The following is a 27,707-nucleotide window of genomic DNA, read 5'->3' on the forward strand; positions in this document are numbered from 1 at the left end:
TGAGTCTATATAAACTGCAATGTCCACATAGGCTTTAACACAACTTGTTTGACTTATTCAAACTGGATTTCAATAATTCAAATTGAATCAAGCCCTATGTCGGGATGGATTTGATTAGAGTTGACTCAAATTGAATTCATGACTTGACTCAATTTGAGATAAACTCATTTATTCATTTGCTAGTGTTTATCTTTTTAATAATATTGTTCATTCTATTGATAACCCTCTGATAATAATGCGCATTAAATTTAGTAATCTCAAACTCGTGCTAAACATTATGGTTTCGATCCAAGCTTAAGACTATTCTAAACCCTACTCAGATTGTATTAAATATACCCCTAGCCCTAGGGACAGCATAGTTGCAAAGAGCATTCTTATAACTGCATCGAAAATGAATAGAATTAATGTAGTGTTAGGAAATTATAGCTAGAAACATAAAGGATTTAGAAGATAGAATTATTATGAGGTGTTAAATGTATAGAGTGGGTAAGCAAGCAAACAAGTTCATTGATTCAAATTTGGAAAATATATTCTGTGAGAACATTAAATATGCTGATCCCTTAAGAAAAGCTGTTTTGCTGACTTGACATGATGAGTGATGATATAGTGTTTGCACCTCAATATTTGGTTCAAATCCCTGCTCGTGAAAAATTGTGCTCTTCATGAAGCGGCTCCAATGCCAAGAAAATCTATAAATGGTGGTGAAATGTTAGTCTCAAAATGGCTGGTTGCTGTGGTATCTGCAAGTGACAGTGATGAAGATGATGGCTCAGTGATTGAGACTGGAGATGCCGCCGATGCCGATGCCATAGTCTCTGAGAAAGCTGCAGAATGGTGCTGGTAGTTTGATTGTTGCATTGGAAAATTATTGTCTACGGTATAAGGCTTGAAAATATTGAAGCTTGAGCTGTCTTGTTCCAGGCCTAAACTCATGTAATCTCCATTGTAACCTGCAAAAAAAAAAATAAAAAAATGAAGTGATATTAAGAGAGGAAAAAAAAAGTGTTGCACTGAGAAAACCAGACATGGCAGATAAGCCAATGAAAGGAAGCACAAAAACCCAGATGAGAATCAACAAATTAAGTAACAAAAAGGTAAAGAATGACAAGAGGAAAAGACAAACCAAAAGGAGGTTTCTGATTTCCACAAGCTGCAAAATTAGGTCTTTGATTTTGATCATCATGAAGAGGGAGAAAGTTAAAGTTATTGCAGCTGCTTGTAGATCCAAGAAACAAATCTCCACCACCAGCAGCAATGGGAGGTGCAAATGAGTCGAGACTTTTTGCTGGATTTATGAAGCTGACATTGCTCATATTTTGAGCACAGTTTTGGTCAGTATTATGAACAGCAGCTTGGCTCAGTTTTCTCCTCCTATAAGCGCTGGATTGTTCTCTAAACTTCCTCGCCATTACAACATGCCAGTGATTTTTAACTGCATTATCAGTTCTACCAGGGAAAAGCCTCGAAATCATAGCCCATTTGTTGCCATAAACTCTATGAGCCGCCATTAGTCTCTCTTCCTCATCTTCACTGAAAGCTCTTTTGTCGATCTTCGGATCCAACTGATTAAACCACCTCAATCTGCAACTTTTACCTTAAAAAGAAACACATAACATTAATCTCAAGTGAAAAAGGTTTAACCTTTTATAGAGAAAAGCCAAGAAATCTAATCACCAGATCTCCCTTGCAACTTCTTAGCTATAAGGTTCCAGTTTTGAGGACCATAAAATGCAACAAGCTCCTTGAGTTTAGTGTCCTCTGCAGGTCTCCAATGCCCTCTGGAACTACTCTTTGACTGCCCACCACTATGCATTTCTTTCACAACATGATGATCCTCACTCAAGTTATAAGTGTTTTCTTCAAACCCATCAGAATCTTCTAGGTTACTAAGACTATTTTTCTCAGAATTTGTAGTAGTTGGAGCAGCATGGAGAGAACCCATGTGGGAAAACACCTCCATTGATGAGTTATTGAGGCAAGTAGTAGTAGTGGAATAAATATCGGAGCTGGCTGTCATTTTCTTAGTGACAGATGTAGCTGTTGTGGAACTGTTGCAAACTCATGTTCTAAAAGCCATAAATGGTAAAAGCAGGTGGCAGAAAAAAGCGATAAGAGAGAGAGAAAGAGTTAAAAGTGGTTAATTAGACGGCAGAAAAAACGTGGTTGGCTTTGTTGTAACAGAAATCCACACGGCCACTCATCATCATCTTCTTTGTTTAAGGACCTGAGCTGAGAGTTCTGAGTTCCTGACTACACTTCGACTCACCATCACCTGGATTTTGACTGTTTCTGTGGACTCATCTCTTTCACTTGTCACACACGCTACATCCTTTGTGTGATCAAGAAACAAAATCAATCCGAATGGAAACAAAGAAACTTAGGTTAGCTCCATTAAAATCAAATTTTTTATTTATTTGATATAGTATTATAAATTTGATAATTAAATCTAAAGCTTTTTTTATTCAACTAAAAAAAATAATTCCGGATTAAACCAAAAAAAGTGGCCTAACTTCTTCTACGAGTTTAAATTGGTAAACAATATATTTAATCTAGATAATTTTGTTATCAAATGAATTATGATTCACTCTGAATTTCTTATCTTTTTAACTAAACTGTTGTTAGGATTTATATGATAACAAACTCGTTCAATTAACTGATTTTTTTTTATTTTTCACTTATAAGATATATGATAGAGAAGTAATACTACATGTAATAATAGTAATAAATTTATATGATAAATAATTTGATTATTTATTTTAATATATATTTTAAAATTATTTAATTATATGATGATATATTAATTTATTTATACTCATTAATAAATATCTATTATTTATACGTAAAATATTATTGCTAGGGGGAATTGATCCAAGTGGAGCTAAATTTGGATCAGTTTTAGCTCAAATTAATGTCCAACTTAAGCTTGATTGAGTTAATATACAATGTCAATAGAGGATTGATGATAAGATAAACATGTCGATAAAGGGTAAACAATATCACTAATAAAATAACTAATGTTATTGAATAAATAAATAAATTAGTTTAAATCAAACTATCAAATTACAACGTTAATTTGAGATTAACTTATTTGAGTTAAATTATGTGAGATCGTACTCACCCTCAATTATTGCAAGTTAAAATCACTCTGCAAAACCTGGACGAGTGAAGTGTGCGGTTTACACTCCAAGACTATGGAGTACAACCGGTGTCCCTTTTTTTTCTGCCTTTTCGACATTGAATGTTTGTTTTTTTCAATGATAAACTTTTATTAGGGTTGAATCACCCCTTTGCGTTCTTCTCTTCTTGCATTTCTCTGGGCAAGCAGTGTCATTCATGAAGAGTATGTCCAAGAGATTCAAACAAAAGAAAACTCTCGATAGAACACTCAAACTCTCTCTCTTTAAATATGATGGGGTGTCTCACTATCAATTCACAAAAAAGGCTAACTGTTTGCCTGAGTCCAAGCCTTGGTCCCCTGCAAAAAGCTCACCATTCACACATCAATAAACAAGGACTTAAATTCAAAATAAAATTTTATCAAATGTTTTCTTATTTTTTAATACTAAATGACAAATAATACCATGTGGCTTTCCCGGAGGTCTTATATACCGTAGTGTTTTATGTATGACTGATCGAATATTAATGAATATAAATAAATTGATGTGTCAATTAAATAATTTGAAAATAAAGATGATATGTCAATTTATTTATATTCGTTAATACTTACTGTTTATATAAATAACATTATTTTTTTTATATATAAAGTAAAGGGAGAAGGACTATTTCCCATCCAACTTTTGATGTGTTTTCAAAATACCACCCACAGCAGATGAAAATCCACTTTTTCCACCTATGAGCAAACTGCCGTCCAATTTTTCAGTTAGGGACAGGGGTAAAATCATCATTTACTATTTAAAACCTTAAAACTTTAAAATTTTACCGTTTTCCCCCTCCAGGTTTTAAAAAATAATGACTAACCCATCTTTAAAGTTTGAAAAGTTTACATTTTACCTCTGGGGTTTGCTTTCTTCTCCGGCCACCACCGACGGCCGACGCATTCGATCGATCTCCCATCTCTGACTACAAAGGATGATGAAGGACGACCCTTCGTCGCCTAGATCTGGATGACGAAGCGTCATCCAAATCTGGAAGAACAGACGAAGGATGATGCTTCGTCGTCGTGTTTGGACGACTCGATGAGCAACGAAGGACGGCGAAGCGTCGTCCTTCGTCGTCTGGGTGGAGCGACAAAGAGAGACCTCTTCGTCGCACGGTGGTGCGACGAAGAGATCTCCGTCTCTTCGTCGCACTGTGCGATGAGGAGATGAAGATCTTTTCATTGCACCACCACCGTCGCACTAGGAGAAGGAGGAGGCCGGTGACGACGCCAGAGATGACGTCGGGAGATGAAGTTGAAGAATGGGAGTGAAATGCTAGTTTTGAAAGTTATGAGGGGCAGTTGTATTTTGAAAAATATGGAAACCCTAGGTTTGGGGGTGAAAATGTTAGTTTTCAAAGTTTAAAAACTTTAGGTAAGGTGAAAATGTTAGTTTCTAAAACCTAAGGGGGGTGAATGGTAAGACCCTCACATCAATATTGGGAGATTAAATTAAAGGGTATTTTTGTCATTTTATCTAATAAGGGTAAAATGGACATTTCACCCTTATACAAACAGAAATCATCCATATTAACTGCTCATGAGTGGAAAAAGTGGATTTTCATCTGCTATGGGTAGCACTTTAAGAACACATCAAAAGTTGGGGGTGAAATAGTCCTTCTCCCTAAAGTAAATTACATTTTTCAAGCCAAGGTTTGTGTTAAAAACACTTTTTCACCTCTAGATGAAACAATGAATACTTTTCTATTCAAAATCAAATTCTATTAAAAAAATTAAATGTGTATGGGTAAAACTATATAACTATCCATAAAATTAAAAAAAAACTAAGGTTTTTATGACCCAAATGTATTAAATATGATAATTTAACTTGAACTCTTTGTCAAATCATTTCTAAAGAGCTTAAAAACTTATAAATAAATCTTTGTAATTCTTTCGATACTCTAGCTGCTAGCATCATTCCTTTACCACTACCATGATCTTATCGTTATCAACCTTCACTATTGTCATCGTTGTGATATCAGTGGTTATTGACGATAACATTTACTCAAGTTTTCAATCGAGTAAAGGCTATAAGATTTAAGGAGAGTAAATTGTAAAGACTAATAATTTTGGATGGATTAAAGCCAAAGTGATCTAGAACAAGATTAGCATGAGTTTTGCTAAAATACGGAATAACCAGTTTGAGTTCAAGTTAGGCGGACTTGAATGGTGAATAGTGATACTGGGAAAAAGAAGAAGAAAAGTTGTTAAAGAAGAAAGAGAAAAGTGGCTAAATAAAAAGAGTTGTAGTGCGATGACACAAGTGAACTCTCAAACTCAAACTGAATTATCAAATTAGAGTTTCAACTCATCTTTAGATTGCTCAAGCTAAACATGAATTTAAAACTTGAATTGGTTGGATTTGAATCCCTCCTAACAAGTGTTGGATAACTTGAAATTTCCAATATTCAATGCAATTATTTGTTTCAATTAGTTTGTTCAGTATCTATTGTTTGAAATCTCAATATCACTGACACATGCTATTTTTATTATTATTATTGTAATTATTATTATTATTATTTTTGTAACGAGGAATCTCACCTGAACCATTACATTAGATTGAAACCAACCACATCGAATAGGACAAACTTTAGGTCTTGAATCAGGTAAATCAAAAATTTGATATTGATATATCGTCAGAGAAAACTTGAACTTACACTCTTTTATATATGAAATGTCCTTTTTTGCTATTCAAATTAACCTTTGGAAGTTACATATACCTCTCTCTTGTTTCCGTCCAAGGCGTCTATCATATTAATTACAGTGCATGGCTTTTAAATAAGCAGCTACTGTGAGTTACAGCCAGGCCAGATTACTGCAGGGTAAGGGAATGAAAAACTAATCAGAAGGGAACGATAAATATATACAAGCTTACTTTCAAACTTGCATGGTAAGTCTAGTTTCACTTCAGGGTCAAATATCATTGCAACTCTGGAAAACTGAGGTTAAACAGTACTCTAGAGAGTGTGAAATTAACCCAAAAAAAATTGTAAAGAGAAAGCATATCAAAATAGGGTCACCAAACAATCGTGACGGTCCTCATTCAAGAGAATAATATCCATATTTTTACATTATGATTGTTATTCATAAGAAAAATCAAACTAAAATTCTAATTTTTAAATGAATTTACAAACTTGGGGACTCCATATATATCAGCATATCATATTATAGACGAATTGGTCATTAATTCCAACATTAGCTTAATTGGAATTACGGGGAGAAATTTTAGAAGATAGATTGTTGTTAGTTTCCTGTAAAAGTCAGGATTAAATCATATATCTATATTTCTGTTTTAGGTTGTGGCTTAATTATTCACACTTGCAGATTTGCCTCTTTGTTTGTAGCAATGTAAATCTTGCCAAGTAAATATATGTCATAAAATACTCAAAATAATGATAACAAAGCCCGAGGCCAGGCCTTAAAGTTTTGGGCTTACATTAGAGTGCGTCTCTTCAATTATCAGTAGAATGAATCTCTACGCTCAACCCAAAAACAAAAAAGAAGCTCATATGAGAGCACGAGGCTTAAAAATTAGTAACTTCTGTCTTATTTTACGTCGTTAACAAATGTATGTTCTAAGGTTCAGTTTGTGAAGATAAACATATGTCCATTTGAATCTAAGTTCATGGTAAAAGAATTGTGCGGCGGATCCGAGCCAAGTGTGAACAAGTTTTAGCTCAAACTTGCTTCGAATTCAAAAAGTTATACTCAATTAAGTTGGCCATGATGTTTGTTTAGGGTGGATACGAATTGAGTTAAGTTTCAACATTCTTAAATTGAGTTTAGCTTGAATGAAAAATGGGGTGGCTCAAGTTCAACTCAATCCCTAATTTGAAGCTTCGATCGGATTTATAACTCAAATTTGTAGTTTAAATAACTCGAACTTGTAGTTAATTGATAAAATGACATCATTTTACCCAATAATAAGAAAAATAATATTATTTTGATAAATTGTTTGATAAGATTCAAATCAAATCCAGAGTTAAGTTGAACCGAATCAAACCATCCGTTCAGCTCAAAAGTCAAACTGAGTCAAACTTCCCCTAACTCAAGTTTAACTTGGTTTAGAAACAAGTTGATCCTATCAACTTGAGTTTGATTCAGGTTCAACCTAAATGAATTTAATTTAAACTGAGTTGGCTTTTATGACAAAACTGATCCAATTTGAGTCTAGTCTTAAGATTAATGGAGAAGTTATCAAAAAATGAATCTACTGAAAATTTATTTGATTTAAGTTGAATTGATTCAAACTCAAATCGAGACTATCTATACTCTAATTTGATTCATTCAAACTAAATATTGAATTGGCTTAATTCAGACCTAACCTAACCGTAATTGTGCAACTACACTTTCCAACAGTTATGTCTGTGTGGCATCACGGCAATACATGGCCATTAATTAAAAAACTCGACTAAAGAAACAACTTCAAATAACTCATGCAATGCAAGATTGTAAGTTTCTAACAACAAAATGCTGATCAAATCAAATCTTGAAGGCCTAACAAGTAAAAAAATCTGAATCACTCATCAACAACAGCATACAACAGAAGAAGCATTTTCTAACTAGTAATGCATGGCAGTGCATCGCTCCATCTGTATCTATCAATCTCACACTCTTTCTTCTTGGGGGCATCTAAAATTAATGAAGATACATAAATATGTGGACCCATCAAAACTCGCATGTCGGTATATTGATTAGACACCTTAGATATTCCAATGTCCTCTAAGGTCGGGTTTGAATTAAACTGAACATAAATTATTTTAAATTTAAATTTATTTAAATTAATTAAAAATATTTTTTTAAATATTTATATAAAATAAAAAATATTACTGATAAAATAAATAATATTATTAATAAAATAAATAATATAACCAAAGAGGAAACTGAGTCAAACTCAAATAGAGTTATAGAGTTAAAGCTCTAATTTGAATTTGATTTGATTCGAATCAAATATCAAATTGAATTGAATTGATTTAGATTCAATCTTAATTAAAGTTAGATTTGAGTCAAGTCAAACTCAAATATGAGTTGACTTGAATTTAATTCGAATTTATTATGATTAATTAAAAAAAAATTTAATCTAAATTTAAATTAATCAAAATTATTATCAAAAAATTATTAATAAAATAAATAATAAGACTAGTGGAATCAATAACTATAACCTACAGGATGAATATTTCACTAGATGAAAATTTGTACTGAACTCAAATTAAAATATTTAACTGAAAACCTTAATTCGAATTTGTTTCACATCAAATTGAACTAACTTCGTTGGAATCCACCCCTGCCCCTAATGTCGCTTAGCGTACCAGCTGGCTCACACACACACAGAAAAAATTAATTTGAAGCAAGAAATTTGTCGGGCACGTTATAAATTTTCTCCATTACCATTAAGGCAGAAGGACCTACTTACCCTGCACTGGTGTTTTGAGAGTTGGGGTGGGGCTCAATGCCTGCAGAAGAAAGGGAAAGCTTGTTGACGGTGCAAGTTCAGCCACATGTGTATTTTCAGTTTTATTATCAAGTTAAGAGTTTGAAATGATTTTAAATCTTGCATCTTTGCTGCCCATGTGGTTAACAGTTTTGATTTGATGAATGAAATCTTGAGATAATGGCATTAATGTTAAGGGTGAATTCAATCTGAGCTTAAGTTTCGGTAAACTTTGGTTGAAATCAATTTCATATATTTAATTTGAACTTATATACAATATTATTAGAGGTTTGTTATCAAGATAAACAGTATTATTATAAGAGTTAATAATATTTATCGGAGAAATAAATAATATTATCAAATAGATAAATAAATCGTTATATAACTAAAACTTCAACTAAATATCAATTTGTTTAATTTGAATGATGAATTAAAACAAAACTAATTTGAATTGAATTTATCCTTAATCATTACCAATAATAACAACTTAGAAAATGACGTTTAAAATTAGGGTTATGTTACAATATCAAGGGTAATGTTATCCTTAATATTGACTATGATTCAATTGTTACAAAGACATGAATAGTTAAGTACCTCAACAATGATATAATAATATGAATTAACAATGAGTAAATTTATGTGTTAGTTGAAAAAAGAAATAGGGAAAATTTAAAATTTTACATTTAATGGTAAAAACTCAGATACAAACATGATGGTATTCAGCAGTTGCAATAGCTTATTACAGTGCTACCTTACCAAAGCACTCTTTTGATGAATTGGCAACAAAAGGGCAGTAAAAGCACTTACAGCTTCTCTCCCTAGGCCTGCCATGAACGGCAGAATCTCAGAATCATATTAGAACAACAAAGGGCCATTTCTGAATCAGTCTTTTGGCCCCATGCAAAAATATCTACGATCTGATGACTAATACCGATACTGCCCTCCTGTATATGTCTGGCCAAAGGACCAGCCAGCAGGGGCAACATTGTAAGACACCACACTGCGACCGTCACTGGTGGTTACAACAAAAGAGAGGCTTTGCCCATTAAGGTAGGAGTTGCTTTGCCAATTTTGGCCCCAATTTCTTGACATTGGCTGCCATCTTGTCTTTGAGCCTTTGATTGACACTGCATGCACATCACCAGCTCCTCCGACATTTGTTATAAGGACCAAGTTGAAATATGAATGACCATTTATAGTGAACCTAATCCCTCCGCTTCTCTTGCATCTCACCCTGCAAAAATTGCCAATCCATTCCCCAGAATTAGCCTTACTTGCTGTAATGTTGGGTATATATAGATATCCTATATGGTTAAATAGATTTTATGTTTAAATTACACAATATCTTAATAATAAATGAAGTTTTTGTTACCTTCTGTAGAGTACAGGAACAATACCAGCTTGATATTGAGCAATGTGTTGGAAGATGGGCTGAGAGAGATCAAAGTGGTGGTTTGGAGGGTCACACCAGCCACCAGGAGGGCAGAAGTTAGTAGCAGTGACAGTAATGGAGCCGGGAAGGCACCAATGAGGGTCATTAACACACATGAGCTGATAGCAAGCTCCGCAGCTTAAACCATTGTTGAACAGTGCAGTGCTGAGGGCTGCAGTGTTTGTTCCATAGCCTTGACTGTACAAATTCGCATATCCACAAGCTCCTCCTTCAAAAAACACCAAAAAAAGAAAAAAGTCAAAAATATGTTATATTATTACGGATTTACAGCTCTGGTAACTTCACATACCCATTGTCCCAGAAGCATCACCTCCTCCATAGAAAGTGGCATGAGCATTAATCCAACCACCGCCATAATAAGCCTGAACAGAAGAGACCATTGAGAGAAACCCCACCAGAAGAGTCCCCAGAAGAGCCATTTTTGTTTCCTTCCTGCACAAGAATTTGAGTACCCAGTTCAGCATTGTGCAAAATAGTAGTAAGTACCATAAATAATGACTACAAAGCATATAGTTTTCATGATTTTGAAAGCAGTTTTATGAAAGAAAGAGAAAATTGTTGCAGGAAAATGAACCTGGAAAGTAGTTGTTTGAGGAAATGAAGAAGAAGGGCAAGGTTGAGGAGAATTAATAGAGGTTAGTCAACATCAAACCTGACAATCTTTGTGGTGTTGGTGGCATGCAACTGTTAAGTGGTTTTGGAACTGTGTTTTTTACAGAAACAACGTGGTTTTAAGAGCTTTTACAAGCGGTTTAGGGCCACAAACCGCGTGATTCTGAAGTTGTCCGGTAGGAAAATGCCAGGAGAACAAGTCCATTCAAACAGTAACAACATTTTTTTTCATTATTCAAAGATTTACAGATGCAGAGTGAATACTCAGCCGAACTTCAACTTATTTGAATTAGTGTATAAAATCATCAGAAGTTTAACGACAGATTAAACAGTCTTGTTGATGAGATAATCAATATTATCAGATGGATAAAAAATACGGTTAGAGAGTTAAACATGTCAAACTTGATTTGAGCTACTGACTATAAATCCAACTCAAGTTTAGCTTGTTCAAGTGGAACAATTGATCGAATCCACCCTTAACTCTAAGTGTAGCAATTTTAGAATGAAGATATTTTGATGAATCAAAAGATGATGGAGAAGTGAGTTTGCAAAAGACCGTCTATGCAGTGTAGTGGTTTTGCTATTAAATGCTTTTAAATGAAGTGGACTTGATGGTGGGATATCACCACATGTATAATGTTCTTGTGTTTTGTGAGTTGCGTGATCAAGATTGTGCAACTGACCTGTCTCATTTATCATGCCATGGATGGTGAATGGTTGCCTGCAACGTGGCTTTCCTTTAATGGATAAATTGATTCATTTCTGAAACATGAATACATGGTTTACATGGAACTTCAATACAAGAAAAACTACGGGTAGAAACCAGAGAAATTTTCACTATAAATGATGAAAATACGAGACAGAAAAGAGATTGTTATGTTCTTTCTCTAGTTTTTACGGCACATTTACTCATGTACTCTAATATATATCACTTACTCGACATATATAATCGCAGGTGGCATATCTACAAGAAGTTTACACCTGTTCTGTTTATAGATCATACCCACTTTACCATAGATTACTGTTATTCCATCAATTATCTGTTGTATTTACTTGAGTGTAAAGTTTATGGGTCTAATTTTTCCACCAACATTATAAATCTCCTTAAAAATCCACTTTCACGAATCCCTATTCCTTGAATTTGTATAACCCTCCTTCAGAATTCGAGTCAAGTCAGCTCTAAATCTTTAATGATTGTATTATGATTCAAGTTACACAAAAATTAAGAATAAAATCATAAGAAGAAGCAAAAAGTTGATAAAGGGCAGTCAGAATCTAAGGCTTGCTGTACTTCTGGTATGAGGTGAGAAAGAAGAGACTATGATTGAAAACTCAAAATATGACCTCCTTCTTTACTTCATTTTGACAGATGATTTCCTGAGTACAAAGTTGATTTTGGGTTGTCTTTTGTCACTGTTAGTAAGGATTCACCGTTGATACAAGTCAGAATGAAAGTTAATTTTCCTTCGACACTGCATCAACTAAAGCAGCTTTTTGCATGGAAGCAAGTACATTTTTTGTCATGGAGAGAGGGTTTCACTTTCATGGCTAATGCAGACGATATATTACATATAGGGGTGTGCTCTAGCTCTAATAAGACATCTCCAATTAACTCAAACTTATTTGAGTTAGTTTATGTTCAGGTTAGACTTAATTCGAATCTAACTCTAAGTACATATACAAACAATAAATATTAATAAATACAAGCAAAATTGACGTGTCATCATATAATTAAGTACTTTATTATAATTCAAAATTATTTAATCAGATAATGACACATCAGTTTGTTTGAGTATATTATTATTTAATCGCTTGTACATGAAATATTATTGTTAAATTTAATATTGGAGATTAGTTAACATATAGAAGAGCTTGAATGCTCAAGATTAAGATCTCTTTCAGGATTTATAGTTTTCAAGGACCATCTAATTCAATTTTCTTTTCTGATATGAAACTGGCCATGGCCCCAAGACTTTTTGTACATACAGCGGATCAGATTTGAAAGGAAAAAGTCTAATTCAATTAACCAAGAGAAAATGGACCTGCAATGAAAAGTCTGGAATGCATAATTGCTGGAACTCCATAATCCATGGAAAGTTTGCCAGGAAAAAAAAAAGAGGCAAATCTTTTTCACTAGATTGGGTGGGCCTTTAACTTGTTTTCTCTGATAACTGACTTCACAGATTTCATTGATTTGAAAGAGCTAAGCCCTATAAACTATTAAAGTTTCAAGTACCCTTCAAACTTCAATTTGGGCTCTGAACCACCCGAGGCACTCACAAGTTGCTTGCAGTTTGGTGAATATCAAATTGGGTTTGATTTGGTTATTAAGCTAAATTCAAGTTAATTGTTATTCGGATTGGGCATAATACCCTTAAAAATTTAAAATTTTGCATTAGTAAAATTTTACTCCTTCATTTTGAATATATTTAATAAATATGGAAGTTATGAGTTTTAATTGTATCTTTTTAAACTAAGTCAAATTATCGAATTAAACTGAGCTCAAACCCAACATTTATCTGTTCTTCTAGTGCTTTGTGAAAGTAAAGCTTTTTTCAGGATACAGGGAATCAACTAACTTATGTTTGTAGAAATATTTAGAAGGGGCTGACTGACAAGAAATTTAGTGGCAAATTAGGATTCTGGTTGTGGACATATATGTGTTCATGCATGAGCTTGGATTGTCGAAAAATGTGGAGTAATCATCTCCGCTAAATATGTCAGCATTCAGGCTTCTTTTGGGGAAATGAGTGTGAACTTTCATGGTAATCAGAATGCAGCCATTTGGTTATCAACATCATGAAGCTCAAGGAAAGAGGAAGCTTCCTCCTTCAAATGGTTGTGATGTAAGTTTTACAGCCAGTTTCCTCCTGATGGTGATTTAAAAGGGATGAAGATATGTATTAGAATATGCCTTACACCATTGCTAATACTCCTAGTAGAGTTAGTTCAATCCTATCTAGATTTTATCTCATAATTGAACTGACTTTGACACTGTGAATGCTAGGCCTAATGTGTGAAATGGCCAATTTATCTTGTTAGTTGATGGCCAGAGGACTTATTCCCACCCAAGTTCTGATAAGTTTCCAAAATCACATCCAAGGGGTTCGAAAAACTCAAAATCTCTCTTGTAGGCCAATTGACATTAGAATTTTTTATTAGAAATAGGGTAAAATTGTTATTTTACTAATAACATTAAAAAATATTAAATTCATTATTTTCTTCCTAAATCTTAAAAACTAACAACTTTATCCTTGTCTAAAGTTTTATAACTTTGAAAAGTCACATTTTTCCCTCCAAATCTAGGGTTTCTAGTCTCCAGATCTCTTCTTGTGTACCGGTCAACTGTTTATGATAGAGAGGAAAGGTCGTCGGCATCGGAGATGATGATCGGAGGGATGAACGAAAAAACCTAAGGTTTGAAGAAAAAATGTGACTTCTTAAAGTTATAAAACTTAAGTAAGAGTAAAGTTATTAGTTTTTAAAACATAGGGAGGAAAATATAAATAATTTTATAATAAATTTTAAAATTCTAACAGCAATTGACCCATAGATAAAACTTTGGGTTATTCAAACCCTATAAGTATGATTTTGGGAATGCATCAAAACTTGGGTGGGAAATAGTCCTTTGGCCTTAGTTGATTTTTCTTTTTTCTAGTGAGTTTTCTTCTTCTTCGGCTTCTGCTGGAACTTTTTTTTTTTCTTCACCTCTAATAACCTTTTTTCTCCGAAGTTTTTCAGCTCTTCAATGGCCTCATCACCAATTTGAGTGAGCTTGAACTCAAATTAAACTTTATTAAATTCAAATTAAATCGAATCCACCTTATCTGAAAGTATGTACAAGGGTTGGTAAGTTACCAGTGCTATTTCATCTATAGCATTGTTACTTTCTTGTATCAAATTTTAATTTACCTCTAATACGGTTGATGATTATCTCTTAATCCCGATAATTAAAATTGATCAACAATTAACAAATGAGTATATTATTGAAGTAGCTGTCTCTGTCCAAAACCAGTATAAGTTGCTCTCGATCAGATTGTAGTCAATGGATATTTTCACCAGCAAGAAGCAGGTTGATGTTTACAGGCCAAAACTTTACTGGGAATAACAATTCCTGTAAAAATGGCAAGTACATTTCAGGATTGAAAGGAACCCACAGTCACATGAAATCACATGGCTTACAGAGAAAATTGACCCTCTCGACAAACATCTTTGGCCTACCGGGGAACTGAGTTATCAATTCAAAGGTTTGAGGGATACCGGTGTTGGGGAACAAGGCCTCCGAGAGATAAAATCCAATTGGGAATTTTCTTAATGTCTTTACATGACCAAAACAAATTCACGTCCTGGTGTTGGGGAACATGACCGAAACCAATTCATGTTAAAACAATGAATACTAATGGATATAAACAAACATGATGCACATGTTATCAAAAAAATAAAGCATAAATATCTGTATATGACTTTTTAAGTCCTCTGTCAATCCTGGGACAATAGAAACTACCAAGCCAGAGTATAACAAAGGTAAATGAAATTTCCGATGAAACAGTGAAATACATAGAGATAGAAAAATAAACACCGATGGAAGCACTTTACTAGGGCGATACTAGAGCAGTGAATGAGATTAAATTTTGAAACTAAAGATAATAGATCACCGATTCACTATCTAGTATTTGTGTATTGAATATTACTCTTATTAGGAAAATTAGCTACCATAGAAATTGTTACCATAAAAAAGGCCCTATGCGTGTCAAACTTATCAAATCTAGAGTTTTCAATACACTTTCAGACATTAGAACGATTAAGAGAAAATCTTTGAAAAATTATAGAAAACACCAATACCTTTTTATAAGTAAAACTATATATGCTAACAATAAATATTAATTTGTATAGTAATAATAATGTTTCGTAGTGTTATTTATAACTTAAAATCATTTAATTACATAATAAAATGTTATGGAGGATACACAAATTAATACTCATTATTTCATATATCTGCCATTGCTGAAATGCTTTAACAATCGAGGAATATGCAGTGTTGTTTCATTGGCTGAGGAACAATCACTTATAATGCCATTGATGGCCATAAAGCACACACAAATTCTTCATTTATTTTTCTCTCTCCCTTTCTATTAATTTGGTGGATAGGCAGTAGGATCAATTTTGAAGCAAGCCGACAAAAAGTTCTTGCAAAAAATTGCAATACAATCAGATGATCGTAAGATGGTTTGGAATCTAGATGCAGTCTTCTAATGGTGTCCCGAAGGAAATAACAAGAAAGAAGAAAATGATTTCCAATCATCAACATAAGATCAAATGAGAATTTTTTTTCCAGACTCAACAGCAACATAAAGAAATGCTGATAAAGGCACAAGTTTTAGGTGGAGGAAGAGATACGACATCATCGAACATAATGAGGGTGACCCGGTGTTGACACAACACCAGGATGTACATTAGGCTGAACACCTGCCTGAGTCATCGCCATACCAGGTTGTGACAGGGGTGAGGAACCAGGAGGTGTTGGTGCACCGGCAAAGGCAGGAACTGTTGGTGGGTGTGTTTGACCAGGATAAGCACCAGCAAACGATACATATTGTGCGCCCGCCTGTGCAGATGGATTCCATAATGGCACTTGTCCGCCAGGAACCTGAGGTTGCATGGCAGCTGTGGCAGCATACTCACTGCCAGGATACATGGACACGGCTTGAGGATTCTGCCATGCAGGTTGCGCAGCAGAGACAGCAGGGATCTGCTGTGCAGCAAGCAAAGTGGGGTCCTGGACAGTGTAATCTCTACTTTTATCACTGTAAGCCTACAAGTAGCAATTTGAAGAAGTCAATATGGTTTATTAGGCAAATCCCATGAACTATTTAATGTAATTAGAAATGACAGAACAAAAAAGAAACAAAGCAGAGGGGCAATCAAGTGTCAAGAAGCATACTTTTTAGGTGCCAATTGTTTTTTCGACCATGAATGAATCCACTTTTTCTTCTAGGGATGTCTATATTTTTTCCTCTTTTATTTTCTCATGAACATTAACTTAAAGCATATATTTATACCTTAACATTGAGATCAGTATGACGAGAGTATGATAGATGAAGCTTACAATAGCCACCATCATATATGCAATGTCCCTCTAAAGATTCTTTTGCAAGTGCAGCTGTCGTGACATCTGGAAATTAGAAATCTAACATTAGTACAGCCTAACAAAAGCCTCAAAACAGAAGGTAAGAACACAAAATAATACATAATATAGCATATTAATGCCTTGAAAGACTAAAATAAGAAAACCAAGTATCATAAATTGAAGAACATCCAAATGAAGATAAAAGATTGTCGGTTCCCAAAATAAATTCCAGTCTGTACAAAGAAAGTGTTCAACTATCAAATATGTTCGGGGACAGGCACGGACACAGAAAACATAAGCGAGATGATGGAAGCTGAATTAAGAGGAATGGTTGATAAATCCTGAACTTCAAGAAAAGGATATGATAACATTGCTCTCTTAGACAAATATGATGATTTGATTTAAATGAAGAGAGTTTTAAAAGCTCCAATATCCAAAATCCATAACACAGACTCCTGTACCTAACTTATTAGAGTAAGCAGCTGACAATGTCACACTAAGATTGAAATATCGCAACAGATCAGCAGTTACCTTTTACTGCATTGGACAAATTTTTTTCTTTGCTATTCAAATTCCTAATCTTTCTAATGAATCCACCAAGCTTAAAACTGCAAAGTATAACCTGACCCTAAAACTTGGTCGTTAGTGCCCCCGAGGATTTGAACACTTGACCTCTTAGTTAAAACCATGGTCCAATAGTCAATCCCATAAACTAATTATGTTCAATGAAATGTACCATAGACTACTTTAAGACTCTTAAAAGTAATGATTCAAACTAAGACTTCAGTCAGACATTACTTAGTCTAGGCTTAAGGCACTTGAAATCTTGTCCCCCACTAAAATCATATTTGCCCGAGCATTGACTTTCTGTTACCATAACTAAAAAGTCTACAAAAATACATCAGTTAAAAACATTTTCATTCTCCAATTTCTTGCATATAGGAGAAGTGAAGAAAAAAGTCAAAAGAGGAAAGAGGAAAAGAACACAAAGACGCGTTCACCTTTTAGGTTTAAACTATATATTAACATGCCAAAAATATGATCCAAATCCCAGAAAGATTCTTGAATGAAGAGTCAACAAAAAAATGAAGAAATTGTAGTGAAGTAGCAACTTACATGCTAGAATTATAAAATAAAGATGCTTCCAAGACATGAGGCTTGTGTTAAAAAAAGGAGTTAACATAGGTATAAGCAAGAAAATAACACTCAGGAAGGCAACTAACCAGGATATTGAACAAGAGCCTGCGTTCCGCCATTTTTCTCAAACATAGCAATTTTCTGGACAGTGCCAAATGCAGAAAATACCTGTAGCAGGTAAATAAACAACATTGTATAAGATAAAATCGAACTAATAAATCAGTAATACATGTGAATGAAACATATATACAATTACTCACTGTATGGAGGACATCTACTGTAACAGCATACTGCATATTCTCAATTGAAGCAAGAAGCACATTACTCTCAGGTTCTTTCTTCTTTCCATCAGGACCAACAATAGGCTGGAGATGACACTTGTCAGAACAATCATTACAACAGAATATGACAGATATAATATCAAAAAGGTACCTGCATAAGACCCTCAATTGCTGTAGGATTCACAGGAAGGTAGGGATTCGTATAGTCCCTGCAGTATTTATCAAACAAGATCAATCTCTATCATTCACGTATTATACATCACTGCTTATTCATGAGCTTCAGAAATTGTAATAGGAATAGAAATACAACCAAACAAAATCATAAAATGCAAAAATATGAATATGAATACAAACATAAAAAGTCCAGTCACTGTATAAACAAATTTGGTAAAATACATCCATGCAACATATATACACACATGAAAAGCCAGGTTGTCACTATGCATCCAGAAAATTTATGCAAGGTAGAGAAGATTCAACGGATTAATGACAAAGGCCTCATTTAATACAGTTCACAACAAATATACAAGTAACATACTGACAAAGAAGTTTGAAAAAACATTAAACTAATTTCAAAAGATTAAGGAAATTACTACTCTTACATGACAACAGATCTGTGATCCGTTTATCAAGCTTCACTAAGATACGAGAGAACAAAAACACACACATAAGTCAGAAAGACCTCAGATATGAAAAGCAGACAATAAAGAGTAGTGTAAAAGACTGAACATGATCACACTGAAGAATAACAAAACATCAGATTGTCAACCTCTTGGCTCCTCCATTACCTGCTCCGATGAGATTGAAACTTTATATTCAAATCAGTGTGCGCAGAATATGAAATACGCAAGTGGCAGGAGCCAACATGTTGTGGAAGCAGATACCTGAATTGAAAATCCATGACACAACTTAAATATCTTATTCCAACTAAGTAAATTTCAAAAGTGAATTTGGAAAAATTCTTTGGGGAGAGGCAGAGTCAGGGCATGCCTGGGAATACTTCTTCCATCCAATGCATTCCTTGCTGCAGATGCAGTTTCAGCATCAGTGAACTGAATCAATGCCTGCCAAGATATCCAAATTCGATAATGAAAACAAAAGATACATGAAAATTCAAAACTAACAAAATCCAATTCTGATTTCTCACCTGGAAACCAGCAGCCTTCTCAAAAGTGGCTATCTTGTGCACAAAACCAAAGGCAGAAAAAACCTGAAACAAGTTTCAGATAGATATTATCAGATGGTAAAAAAAATGAAAAGATAACAATGAATAGGCCACAAGGTACCACTCCAAACATTGATTCAGGAGAAGGAGAAAAATCCAAATGGATAAGATATAGGTGCAGAATGACACCTGTACATATATGCGTCAAGATAGACCTTAGAAAGGAGTATGAAGGGCATGATAAAATTTCCAAACTGTCTCCAACAAAAAAATCTAAATAAGAGACAGAACCATCTGTGATTCAATTGATCTTAATCAAAATTGATATAATTTAATTTAGGTGACAATTATGAGAAGGCAGAAAGATTATTTACTGATTAAAGGGGGAAAGCTATTAACACAAAGATTTCCTATCAAAATTGGGAATAATAAAATGCAAAATAAGAATGAAGAATACCAACTATGAAGGACATAAGATTTTTTATATAAGCAACATAACACTGCTCTCAAACGAGTCACATAATATTACACATCAGGCATCACTCCATCAGTCATCACATGTGACATGCCAAGTTTAATCACAGTATATTCAATCAGAGCAATGCCAACATTTCCAATGTTCCATATGAAGATGCATTAGAAAGATAAAAAGAACTGACAGACAGAGAAGGGAAAGTGGAACAATCGGTATGTATGATATCTTTCCTGCTGCAGTGCACAATATATTGTTAAGTGGGAAAAAACTAAGAATATAAGCATTGCATAGGATTGCACAAGATTTAAGCTTTGAAAGCTATTTCCAAGACCCCAACTTATGTTGTTGGTTCATGAAACATCTTGATAACCAAAAGTTAAAATTACAATAGAAAAAAGCATAAACTGCGTTACATTCCAGACAAAACACAAGAAACAAGCTACTTTCATGCTCTATAAGTCGTAGATAATGGAAACAATAAATGAACATGTGAATGTGATATTTTTGAGCCCAAATGGGATACTTTTAAACAAAAAACACTTACCAGGTGAATGACATCAATGCTCACGTCACCAGCTTCTACACCTTCGATAGTTACCAGTAGAACATTTCCAGGAACATCTCCTAGACTCTTGTTGTTGACAATTTCATGTCTATTAGAATACTGAATATACACAGTTTTACCTCGAATCTGTGCAGGTTCTGAAGAAGAAGCATAATACGATACCATTGAAATGGCTTGATTTAAGTCTGCCTGCAAAAATTCAATACTTCAATCAACTTATAGAAAAAAAAAAATTAATTGTAATTTGCCAACATTGACTACTCAAGAAATAGTAGTCATTTGATTAAGGCTTTGCTAAAACTAGATGTACTGGCACTAGTCCAATTTAATTTGCACTCTCATGCAAGTAGAACTCAACTCAACTAAGCATTGATCCCAAACCGTTGGTTCCACTACATAAATACCATAGCATCTCATATTGGGCACTAATTTCAACAAGTTGTTTAAAATTCAGATCACTTTATCACTACTTTTTCAACCAAAACATTTGTAATGGAGCACCAAATGTCAACATTGGATATGACTCAACCATCCCAGTCAACCTCATGGAGCACCGAATGTCTAAATCGGGTATGAGTCCACCATCTCAGCCAATTTCCCATTTACCCATAGTCAACCACCCCCACCTCTACATTCTCACTTTTATCTAGTCATTCTATTCACCTCATACTTCCAACTTATCTCCTCATTTCAATGACGTGCATTTTAGAAACTGGTCGTTCTTGACTGCCCTCGGTTTGAAGTTACAATCTTAAAATTGTCACCCCATAATGCAAGTATTATCAATAAATTGCATCAAAAACCAAACCATACAAAATTAATTAACTCAAACTAATTTTACTATAACAGAAAAAACCAATTCATCACATTCAAATTACATCGTAAATATCTAAATTTTCTTTTTTCCCAAGTAAAGCTAATAAAAAGAAATCAATCTTCAACGAATTTGAAACAAAGTAATCTAAGTACTTACGAATTCAACGAAGGCCTGGTTACGATTAGGGCCAACATTGATCTTGGTGTTAACGATCTTACCAAAGGGTTTACCTAGCTCGACAAGCTCCTCTTCCATACACTCCCAGGGGAGGTTACGGAGATGGAGGACCTTCGACGGAGTCTGAGTGTATCGGAACTGTGGCTGGCTGGAGGTTGACATCTAGATTTTAACGAGTTTTAGGGTTTGAACCACGTTTGGTTGCCTAGAAATTTCCTGGGGAGAATTTTTGTTTTCGGGAAGATGAGATAGTTTCTGTTGCGTGTGCTGTGAGGATTTTGTAGCAATTAGAAGATATATTTGTCGAAATTCCTATTTTGGGCTTTTAATGAAAGAATCTCTGGCACTAGTTGATGAGGGCATTATTGGTATTAAATGTCTATTTTATTTTTTATATTCATAAGTGCAAAATCCATTTTTATTAAAACTCGAATGAATTCGAATGTATAAAGAATATGTAACACATTCTATTTGATTAAATATAGTTCTAATGTTTATAATCTGTCACAAATTTAATAACCAATTATGCTGATCAAGATCCAGATCGTTTTTCAGATTAGGGTTATACTTAATCCAAGTTTGAAAATATTTATGTAGCATCTTTTTTATATTTTCAGTAAAAGAAGTTTTCTCTTCTGTAAGAGGGAAAAAGTAAAGTTAGGACAAAAACAATAAAAACATTAATATTCAAAACTTTTGGGGAATTATGTAATTATCAAGAATCAAACGGCCTGTGTTGCACGTGTAACAGGTTCCAATAAAAGAGCGGAAACCAAATGCAAGGCTAGGTCTAGGTCAAAATCAAAACCCTAGAAATCAAGCAAGCACAAAAACAAACACAACTCAGAAGCAAGAACAACTTTTTGCCCAAATCTTGCACTCTCTCTCTTCCATACATCGACTTCCATCGAGCTCGAAGTTGTTCTCTATCAATACGGTACCGTATCTGTTCTCGAACTGGGGTTTGAGTTGTCCTTTATCGTTCGGGATTCGGATCTAGTTAATGTGAATTATGGATTGACTTTGTTTTTATTTATTTTTGGAATTTTTATTTTCAATTCTAATTTTTATGTTAAATTTCGTCGAGGGGTTTTGTTTTCATATGTTTCATGAAGAATTTAGACGATGATTTTTGGGTAAGGTTATGATTTGATTGTATTTGTGATACGGGTGGGAAGTGTTAAAGAAAATAACGTACTCTTGGTTCTCTCTAATTTCTCTCTTCTTTCTTGATTGTGGATTTCTTCCTTCTGGTTTTGCCTTCTTTCTTCATCATCTCTTCTTCAATTAGTTCAGTCCACATCAATTTGGATGGTTCATTGTATTGGTTTTTTATTTGTTTTATGATTTATCAGATATATATTTGCTTAGCTAATGGCGGGTCAGAGGAATAATTATGGGAAGCGGTCACATTCGCATTCTGACCATCCAGACAATGGTTCTAATAAGAGGAGATATTCAGGCGATGATAGAGATCAATTCGTGATCGGTTCTGATGATACTGTGTACCGGTACTTGTGCCCGGTAAGAAAGATTGGGAGCATCATTGGAAGGGGTGGGGAGATTGTCAAGCAGTTAAGAGTAGACACTAAATCAAAGATCAGGATTGGGGAGACAGTTCCGGGGTCCGAGGAACGAGTGGTTACTATTTATAGTGCTAGTGAGGAGACTAATTCCCTTGAAGATGATGGCAAATTAGTATCTCCCGCCCAAGATGCGCTCTTCAAAGTGCATGACAAAGTTGTTGCGGATGAATTGAATGGTGATGAGGACTCAGAAGGAGGTCACCAAGTTACTGCTAAGCTTCTTGTTCCATCTGATCAGATTGGATGTGTTATTGGGAAAGGTGGACAGATAGTTCAGAATATCCGTAGTGAAACCGGTGCTCAGATTCGCATTCTTAAGGATGATCATTTGCCTACTTGTGCCTTGAGCTCAGATGAGCTTGTGCAGGTATTCTTAACAAAATATTATAGCTTTTCTTGTTCTGCTAGCATAACTGTATAACAGATGCCTGTGCTTTTTGTCCATGGTTTTTGAGACTTTTTTATATGATCTCATGCAACCGTGCAGAATATAATATTGCTTCTATTATTCAAAAAATATGAAAAGCATTATGTGGTTTCTGAGTAGCTTCTTTCTAGAAGCTATCTTATTATCTACCACTAGATAGTAATGGGAAAAGATAGGTCATGTTTTAATATTATTTTCCTGTTGATATTGTGTTAGTATTACTTCATGGCGTGGTAGAGTTGCTTGTGTTTCTGCCATCTATCGAGCTTTCATGTCTTGGATTTTGATCTGTATTCATGAAGTGGTTTTTATACACTATAACATTTTGGCCTCTGCTAATTAAAGTCTTTGACTACCTGTATCTATGTAGCAAATTTACTCATATCCACGAAAACAAATAAAAATGAAGGAGCTATCACTTTTTCCATACCTTCTTGGCTTAGGCTTCCAACTGATCTTACTTAATGCCTTTTCTGTTGGTGTACAGATATCTGGGGAAGCTGCAGTTGTGAAAAAAGCTCTTTACCAAATTGCTTCTCGCTTGCATGAAAATCCATCACGGACTCAACACTTTCTTGCTTCTGCTATTTCCAATGTGCATTCTTCTAGCACTTCACTTATGGGTTCAACTGCTGCTGGCCCAATTGTGGGAATAGCTCCATTGATGGGTCATTATGGAGGATATAAAGGTGACACCTCTGGTGACTGGTCACGCTCCTTATACTCTGCTCCAAGGGATGAGATGTCTTCAAAAGAATTTTCCCTTAGGTTGGTTTGCCCTACTGCTAATATTGGAGGTGTGATTGGCAAGGGTGGAGCCATAATCAATCAGATTAGACAGGAATCGGGGGCATCCATCAAAGTTGATAGTTCAGCAACTGAAGGAGATGATTGCTTAATATCTATTTCGTCTAAGGAGGTTGAATTTTAACATTTTTCTGTACTGTATTTAGAATTAATAAATGGGAAGGATCTTTCTGTGTATTGCTGATCATATTGTAATTTTACACCATTCCAGTATTTTGAGGACACATACTCTCCAAGCATAGAAGCAGTTGTGCGGCTGCAACCCAGATGCAGTGAGAAGATTGAGAGAGATTCTGGACTAATCTCATTCACTACCCGCCTATTAGTTCCAACCTCACGAATTGGCTGCCTTATTGGTAAAGGAGGAGCTATTATAACTGAGATGAGGAGACTGACTAAAGCTAACATTCGCATTCTTCCTAAAGATAGCCTTCCAAAAATAGCATCTGAAGATGATGAGATGGTGCAGGTAGATATTTAGGCCTTTTCTTATACATGTATTCTTATTTTTTTTTCTTTTTTATTTTTAGTTGCTCTGTATCTAATATTTAATGGTAACCATTCATTGCTAACTGTTGATCAGATATCTGGAGACCTTGATCTTGCCAAGGATGCTCTCATACAAGTAACTAAGCGGTTAAGAGCTAATCTTTTTGATAGGGAAGGTGCAGTTTCTGCATTTGTGCCAGTTCTGCCATATCTTCCTATGCCTGAAAATGGATCAGACAGCTTTAACTATGAAAGTAGAGAAAGCAAGAGGCATGTGCGTGGGCATCCTTATTCTGCTGGCTATAGCTCAAGTGATTTGGGGGCTACTGATAGATATGGAAGTTATGGTGGTTCACAGGTATTTTAGTGACTACTATGAATTTTACTTGCTCTGTCATTCATTTCAAATTTACTTCAGCACAAATATATATGTGTGTATGTGTATGCATGCATGCATGTATGTATGTATGTATTTAAAGTTTTGCTATGTTATATTAATCTCTTCCTGAATTAAATTTATATCTTTGCATACATTTGCCCTGCTATACGGGCTTTTTACATTTTCCTTGCTATGTAAAAAAAAAAACATTTTCTGCAAAACCCATTAATTATTTGCTGTATAATAATTTTATGAATTTATGTAGATTGGTGGTAGTGGCAGTTCTTATGGAGCTTATGGAAGTTATTCTTCGGAACGCAGTGGTGTTTCTGGGTAAGAATTACTTTTTTTTGGTCGTTCTTACTACTGCCCTATGTCTTGGGTATTTTTTATCAGTTAATTTTTTCTTATCCTGGAATGCAGTCTAGTTATGCTCTCTGGTTACAGATGGTGTAACTCCTTGAGTTGAGGACGAATTATAGGAGTTTTTCTTTGCATGCCTTGGATTTTGTCCTAGTGTCTCTAATTAGATTCCCTCATTTGTGCGCTTTAAGTTTCTAGTTTTTGTTTTGTTTTGTTTTGTATGGTTATTTTATCGTTTTGCTGCTTTATAACCTGAGAGTCCTTATTATTAGCTTCTGTTACCAGGTTATCCAGCCATACCACTGTTTCTCGGCGCAAAAGCTATTACTAGAATCCAGTGATGTCCATGCAGGTAGTTTGTGGTTTCACCTTTTACCCTCTTAATTGATATAACTAACAAAATCCTTTTGTCTAGGCCAGTCACTTACTAGTATATGACAGTTTGATATATACCTATCCAACTCCCTATATGTAGGATTCTGATGTTCTTGTTTTCCCACTGTTGCCTCTCCCTTCCCAATTGAACAGCTGAGATCCATGAAGCCTGAAGCCAGCCCACTGCCTCTTTTGATGAAGCCTGCCTAAATTGGAAGACCAGATGAACCAGGGTTGACATACTCATGGCCCACCCTCATGCATGTACTTAATACAGACTAAAAAAATGTGGAAGACTTTTTTGTTCTCTATTGAGATTTGCCATGTCCATGACACCAAATTCACTAAGCTCTACATACTGTGCTCCCAAGAACCTGTATATCTAGCATGCCTATATTGTGGCGTTATTTGCTTTTATCTTTCCCTAGTTGAAGTTTTTTTCTTAGTACAAAACTATGTTGCCTCCATCTTTTGCCGTTTATATTAAGTGTGTCAATTTTTGTTTACCTAGCTTTTGTCAGCTCCATTGTTCCATTTTTATGGTTGTTTTAATCTATATGAAATCAGTCCCTGGAATCTTAAACTAGTATGGCCAAGTTGTGAATTTTACATGGTTAATTTGGTTGCATTGATATTTTATGCTTTCTTTATTTCAATTCAACGGTAGGCATCGATACTTTGTCTTTACAATCTAGTGCTCCTTGGTTGTGAAGTAGAGCTGTCTACAATATTGCCCTTTCATTTCTAGCCTGCTGGAAAAAAGAGGAAAAAAACATGCATGACACAGCAGAGTGAATAATGGAGCCTTTATACTGATTTGTGCACAGCTTGGCTATATGACTCTTAATATTAGTGGAGTAGAGTGACTTTGGTTAGAAAACTAACAGAAGTGTGTTATGATCCCGTCTTTTCTGCCCAAATTGTCTGGATGTGGTATTTCTTTATGGTTTTTCAGATAATCTCATTTGTATTTTTAATTTTGCCTATCAGGTTATTCCCTTTCAATTTCAATTTTTTGCATATTCTTTTGTGCTTATTTTTTCAGCCTTTTTATCTGTTTAGTTAATTCATGTTCTCTGAAGTAATAATTGCTAGTTTATGCAGCTTACATATGCATTGTTGGAATCTGAAATTTAGGGTATGTTCAGTCATGCTTCCGATTTCTGGTTGTTCAGTTTTCTGTGGAATTTGTATCATATATGCATTGTTATGTTTTCAATTTGAGTTTTTAGAAAATAGGAAAATGATAACAGAAAGCAGTCACTGACTACCTTTTCTCTTCAATCTTTTCCATTTCTTTCTCATCTTCAACCTATAACAATATTCATCTAAAGTTGTAGATCTCTCAAACCAGAAAAAAACATTGTCATAATCCTTTCAGCTTCCAGAGAATTTCCGGTTCATTAAGATAACATTTGTTTTAAGGTTTACCAAACTTGAAATTCAATTAATTTCTCTCAGTTTTGTGGCTTATAATTAGAGCAGAGAATAAATACCTTTTGTTTTCAGTTTTTTCCTTTTTTACCAAAAATCTTCCTCGTGTAATATTACCAAAAATCTTCCTCATGTGTAATATGAGTACACAAGATTGTCTTCCCTTTCTTTCATCTTCAACCATAACCATCTCATCTTGATGTCCCAAAGAAGAAAAAATTCATTATGATCCTCCTATTTGTCTCTACTTTCGGTTACTTTGACAGACAAAGCAAACTCTCTTTTTCCTAGTTATTGTACAAATTCCAAGACTAATACTAAAAAAAGAGAATTCAAAAGCATAGTCATGGTTTCTTGGCAATTTCATATGGGTAAAGGTTTGAAGCTTGTCTTAGGAAAGAAATGTCTGCAGTTCTAGAGCCCTCATCTGAATGGTACGTTGCATGTTAT

The 27,707-nt window shown here is 34.5% G+C and overlaps 4 protein-coding genes across 8 annotated transcripts; 1 reads left to right on the forward strand and 3 right to left on the reverse strand.

The window, feature by feature from the left end:
* Window positions 1-427: 427 nt before the first annotated feature.
* LOC123226165 (myb-like protein AA) lies at window positions 428-2,105 on the reverse strand. The gene is made up of 3 exons (XM_044650671.1): window positions 1,675-2,105; window positions 1,124-1,594; window positions 428-950 (listed from the first exon to the last, which is right to left on the reverse strand). The coding sequence occupies exons 1-3, from the start codon at window positions 2,015-2,017 to the stop codon at window positions 661-663; spliced, it is 1,104 nt and encodes a 367-aa protein (XP_044506606.1). The 5' UTR covers window positions 2,018-2,105; the 3' UTR covers window positions 428-660.
* A 7,142-nt stretch (window positions 2,106-9,247) lies between these two features.
* On the reverse strand, window positions 9,248-10,748 carry LOC123225007 (expansin-A5-like). Its single transcript, XM_044648832.1, has 4 exons — window positions 10,616-10,748; window positions 10,331-10,473; window positions 9,961-10,249; window positions 9,248-9,822 (listed from the first exon to the last, which is right to left on the reverse strand). The coding sequence occupies exons 2-4, from the start codon at window positions 10,458-10,460 to the stop codon at window positions 9,513-9,515; spliced, it is 729 nt and encodes a 242-aa protein (XP_044504767.1). The 5' UTR covers window positions 10,461-10,473; window positions 10,616-10,748; the 3' UTR covers window positions 9,248-9,512.
* Window positions 10,749-15,933: 5,185 nt separating this feature from the next.
* On the reverse strand, window positions 15,934-21,648 carry LOC123225005 (polypyrimidine tract-binding protein homolog 1-like). 3 transcript variants are annotated; one of them, XM_044648829.1, is made up of 10 exons: window positions 21,377-21,646; window positions 20,383-20,592; window positions 19,346-19,408; window positions 19,189-19,262; window positions 18,987-19,082; window positions 18,350-18,407; window positions 18,178-18,282; window positions 18,004-18,085; window positions 16,713-16,825; window positions 15,934-16,465 (listed from the first exon to the last, which is right to left on the reverse strand). In XM_044648829.1, the coding sequence occupies exons 1-10, from the start codon at window positions 21,557-21,559 to the stop codon at window positions 16,055-16,057; spliced, it is 1,395 nt and encodes a 464-aa protein (XP_044504764.1). In that variant the 5' UTR covers window positions 21,560-21,646; the 3' UTR covers window positions 15,934-16,054. The 3 variants fall into 3 exon arrangements, with proteins under 3 accessions (XP_044504764.1, XP_044504765.1, XP_044504766.1); XM_044648831.1 differs by having other exon boundaries at window positions 16,038-16,465; window positions 16,760-16,825; window positions 21,377-21,648; XM_044648830.1 differs by lacking the exon at window positions 21,377-21,646 and having other exon boundaries at window positions 19,346-19,407; window positions 20,381-20,547.
* Window positions 21,649-22,167: 519 nt separating this feature from the next.
* On the forward strand, window positions 22,168-26,812 carry LOC123225004 (RNA-binding KH domain-containing protein RCF3-like). Of its 3 annotated transcripts, none has more exons than XM_044648828.1 (8): window positions 22,168-22,334; window positions 22,753-23,350; window positions 23,898-24,329; window positions 24,429-24,686; window positions 24,801-25,064; window positions 25,351-25,418; window positions 25,734-25,800; window positions 26,542-26,812. In XM_044648828.1, the coding sequence occupies exons 2-7, from the start codon at window positions 22,772-22,774 to the stop codon at window positions 25,777-25,779; spliced, it is 1,647 nt and encodes a 548-aa protein (XP_044504763.1). In that variant the 5' UTR covers window positions 22,168-22,334; window positions 22,753-22,771; the 3' UTR covers window positions 25,780-25,800; window positions 26,542-26,812. The 3 variants fall into 3 exon arrangements, with proteins under 3 accessions (XP_044504763.1, XP_044504762.1, XP_044504761.1); XM_044648827.1 differs by lacking the exon at window positions 26,542-26,812 and adding an exon at window positions 25,924-26,329 and having other exon boundaries at window positions 22,169-22,334; XM_044648826.1 differs by lacking the exon at window positions 26,542-26,812 and adding an exon at window positions 25,977-26,329 and having other exon boundaries at window positions 22,169-22,334.
* Window positions 26,813-27,707: the final 895 nt, after the last annotated feature.

The sequence above is a fragment of the Mangifera indica genome, chromosome 9 (genome assembly GCF_011075055.1).
Source record: "Mangifera indica cultivar Alphonso chromosome 9, CATAS_Mindica_2.1, whole genome shotgun sequence".
Lineage (NCBI taxonomy): Eukaryota > Viridiplantae > Streptophyta > Magnoliopsida > Sapindales > Anacardiaceae > Mangifera > Mangifera indica.

Bases quoted from the DNA above. Each gene is read 5' to 3' on its own strand.
- LOC123225005 (XM_044648829.1), bottom strand. From the start codon at position 21,559: ATGTCAACCTCCAGCCAGCCACAGTTCCGATACACTCAGACTCCGTCG. The intron at 18,086-18,177 runs GTGAGTAATTGT...TACCTGCTACAG, and splicing joins CAGTAGATGTCCTCCATACA to GTATTTTCTGCATTTGGCAC. The intron at 16,826-18,003 runs GTTAGTTGCCTT...TCTAATTTCCAG, and splicing joins GGCTCTTGTTCAATATCCTG to ATGTCACGACAGCTGCACTT.
- LOC123225007 (XM_044648832.1), bottom strand. From the start codon at position 10,460: ATGGCTCTTCTGGGGACTCTTCTGGTGGGGTTTCTCTCAATGGTCTCT. The intron at 10,250-10,330 runs GTATGTGAAGTT...TGTTTTTTGAAG, and splicing joins TGATGCTTCTGGGACAATGG to GAGGAGCTTGTGGATATGCG. The intron at 9,823-9,960 runs GTAACAAAAACT...CAATTTTTGCAG, and splicing joins GTTCCTGTACTCTACAGAAG to GGTGAGATGCAAGAGAAGCG.
- LOC123225004 (XM_044648828.1), top strand. From the start codon at position 22,772: ATGGCGGGTCAGAGGAATAATTATGGGAAGCGGTCACATTCGCATTCT. The intron at 23,351-23,897 runs GTATTCTTAACA...GTTGGTGTACAG, and splicing joins GCTCAGATGAGCTTGTGCAG to ATATCTGGGGAAGCTGCAGT. The intron at 25,065-25,350 runs GTATTTTAGTGA...GAATTTATGTAG, and splicing joins GAAGTTATGGTGGTTCACAG to ATTGGTGGTAGTGGCAGTTC.
- LOC123226165 (XM_044650671.1), bottom strand. From the start codon at position 2,017: ATGACAGCCAGCTCCGATATTTATTCCACTACTACTACTTGCCTCAAT. The intron at 1,595-1,674 runs GTGATTAGATTT...TTTCTTTTTAAG, and splicing joins GAAGTTGCAAGGGAGATCTG to GTAAAAGTTGCAGATTGAGG. The intron at 951-1,123 runs GTTTGTCTTTTC...TTTTTTTTGCAG, and splicing joins AAATCAGAAACCTCCTTTTG to GTTACAATGGAGATTACATG.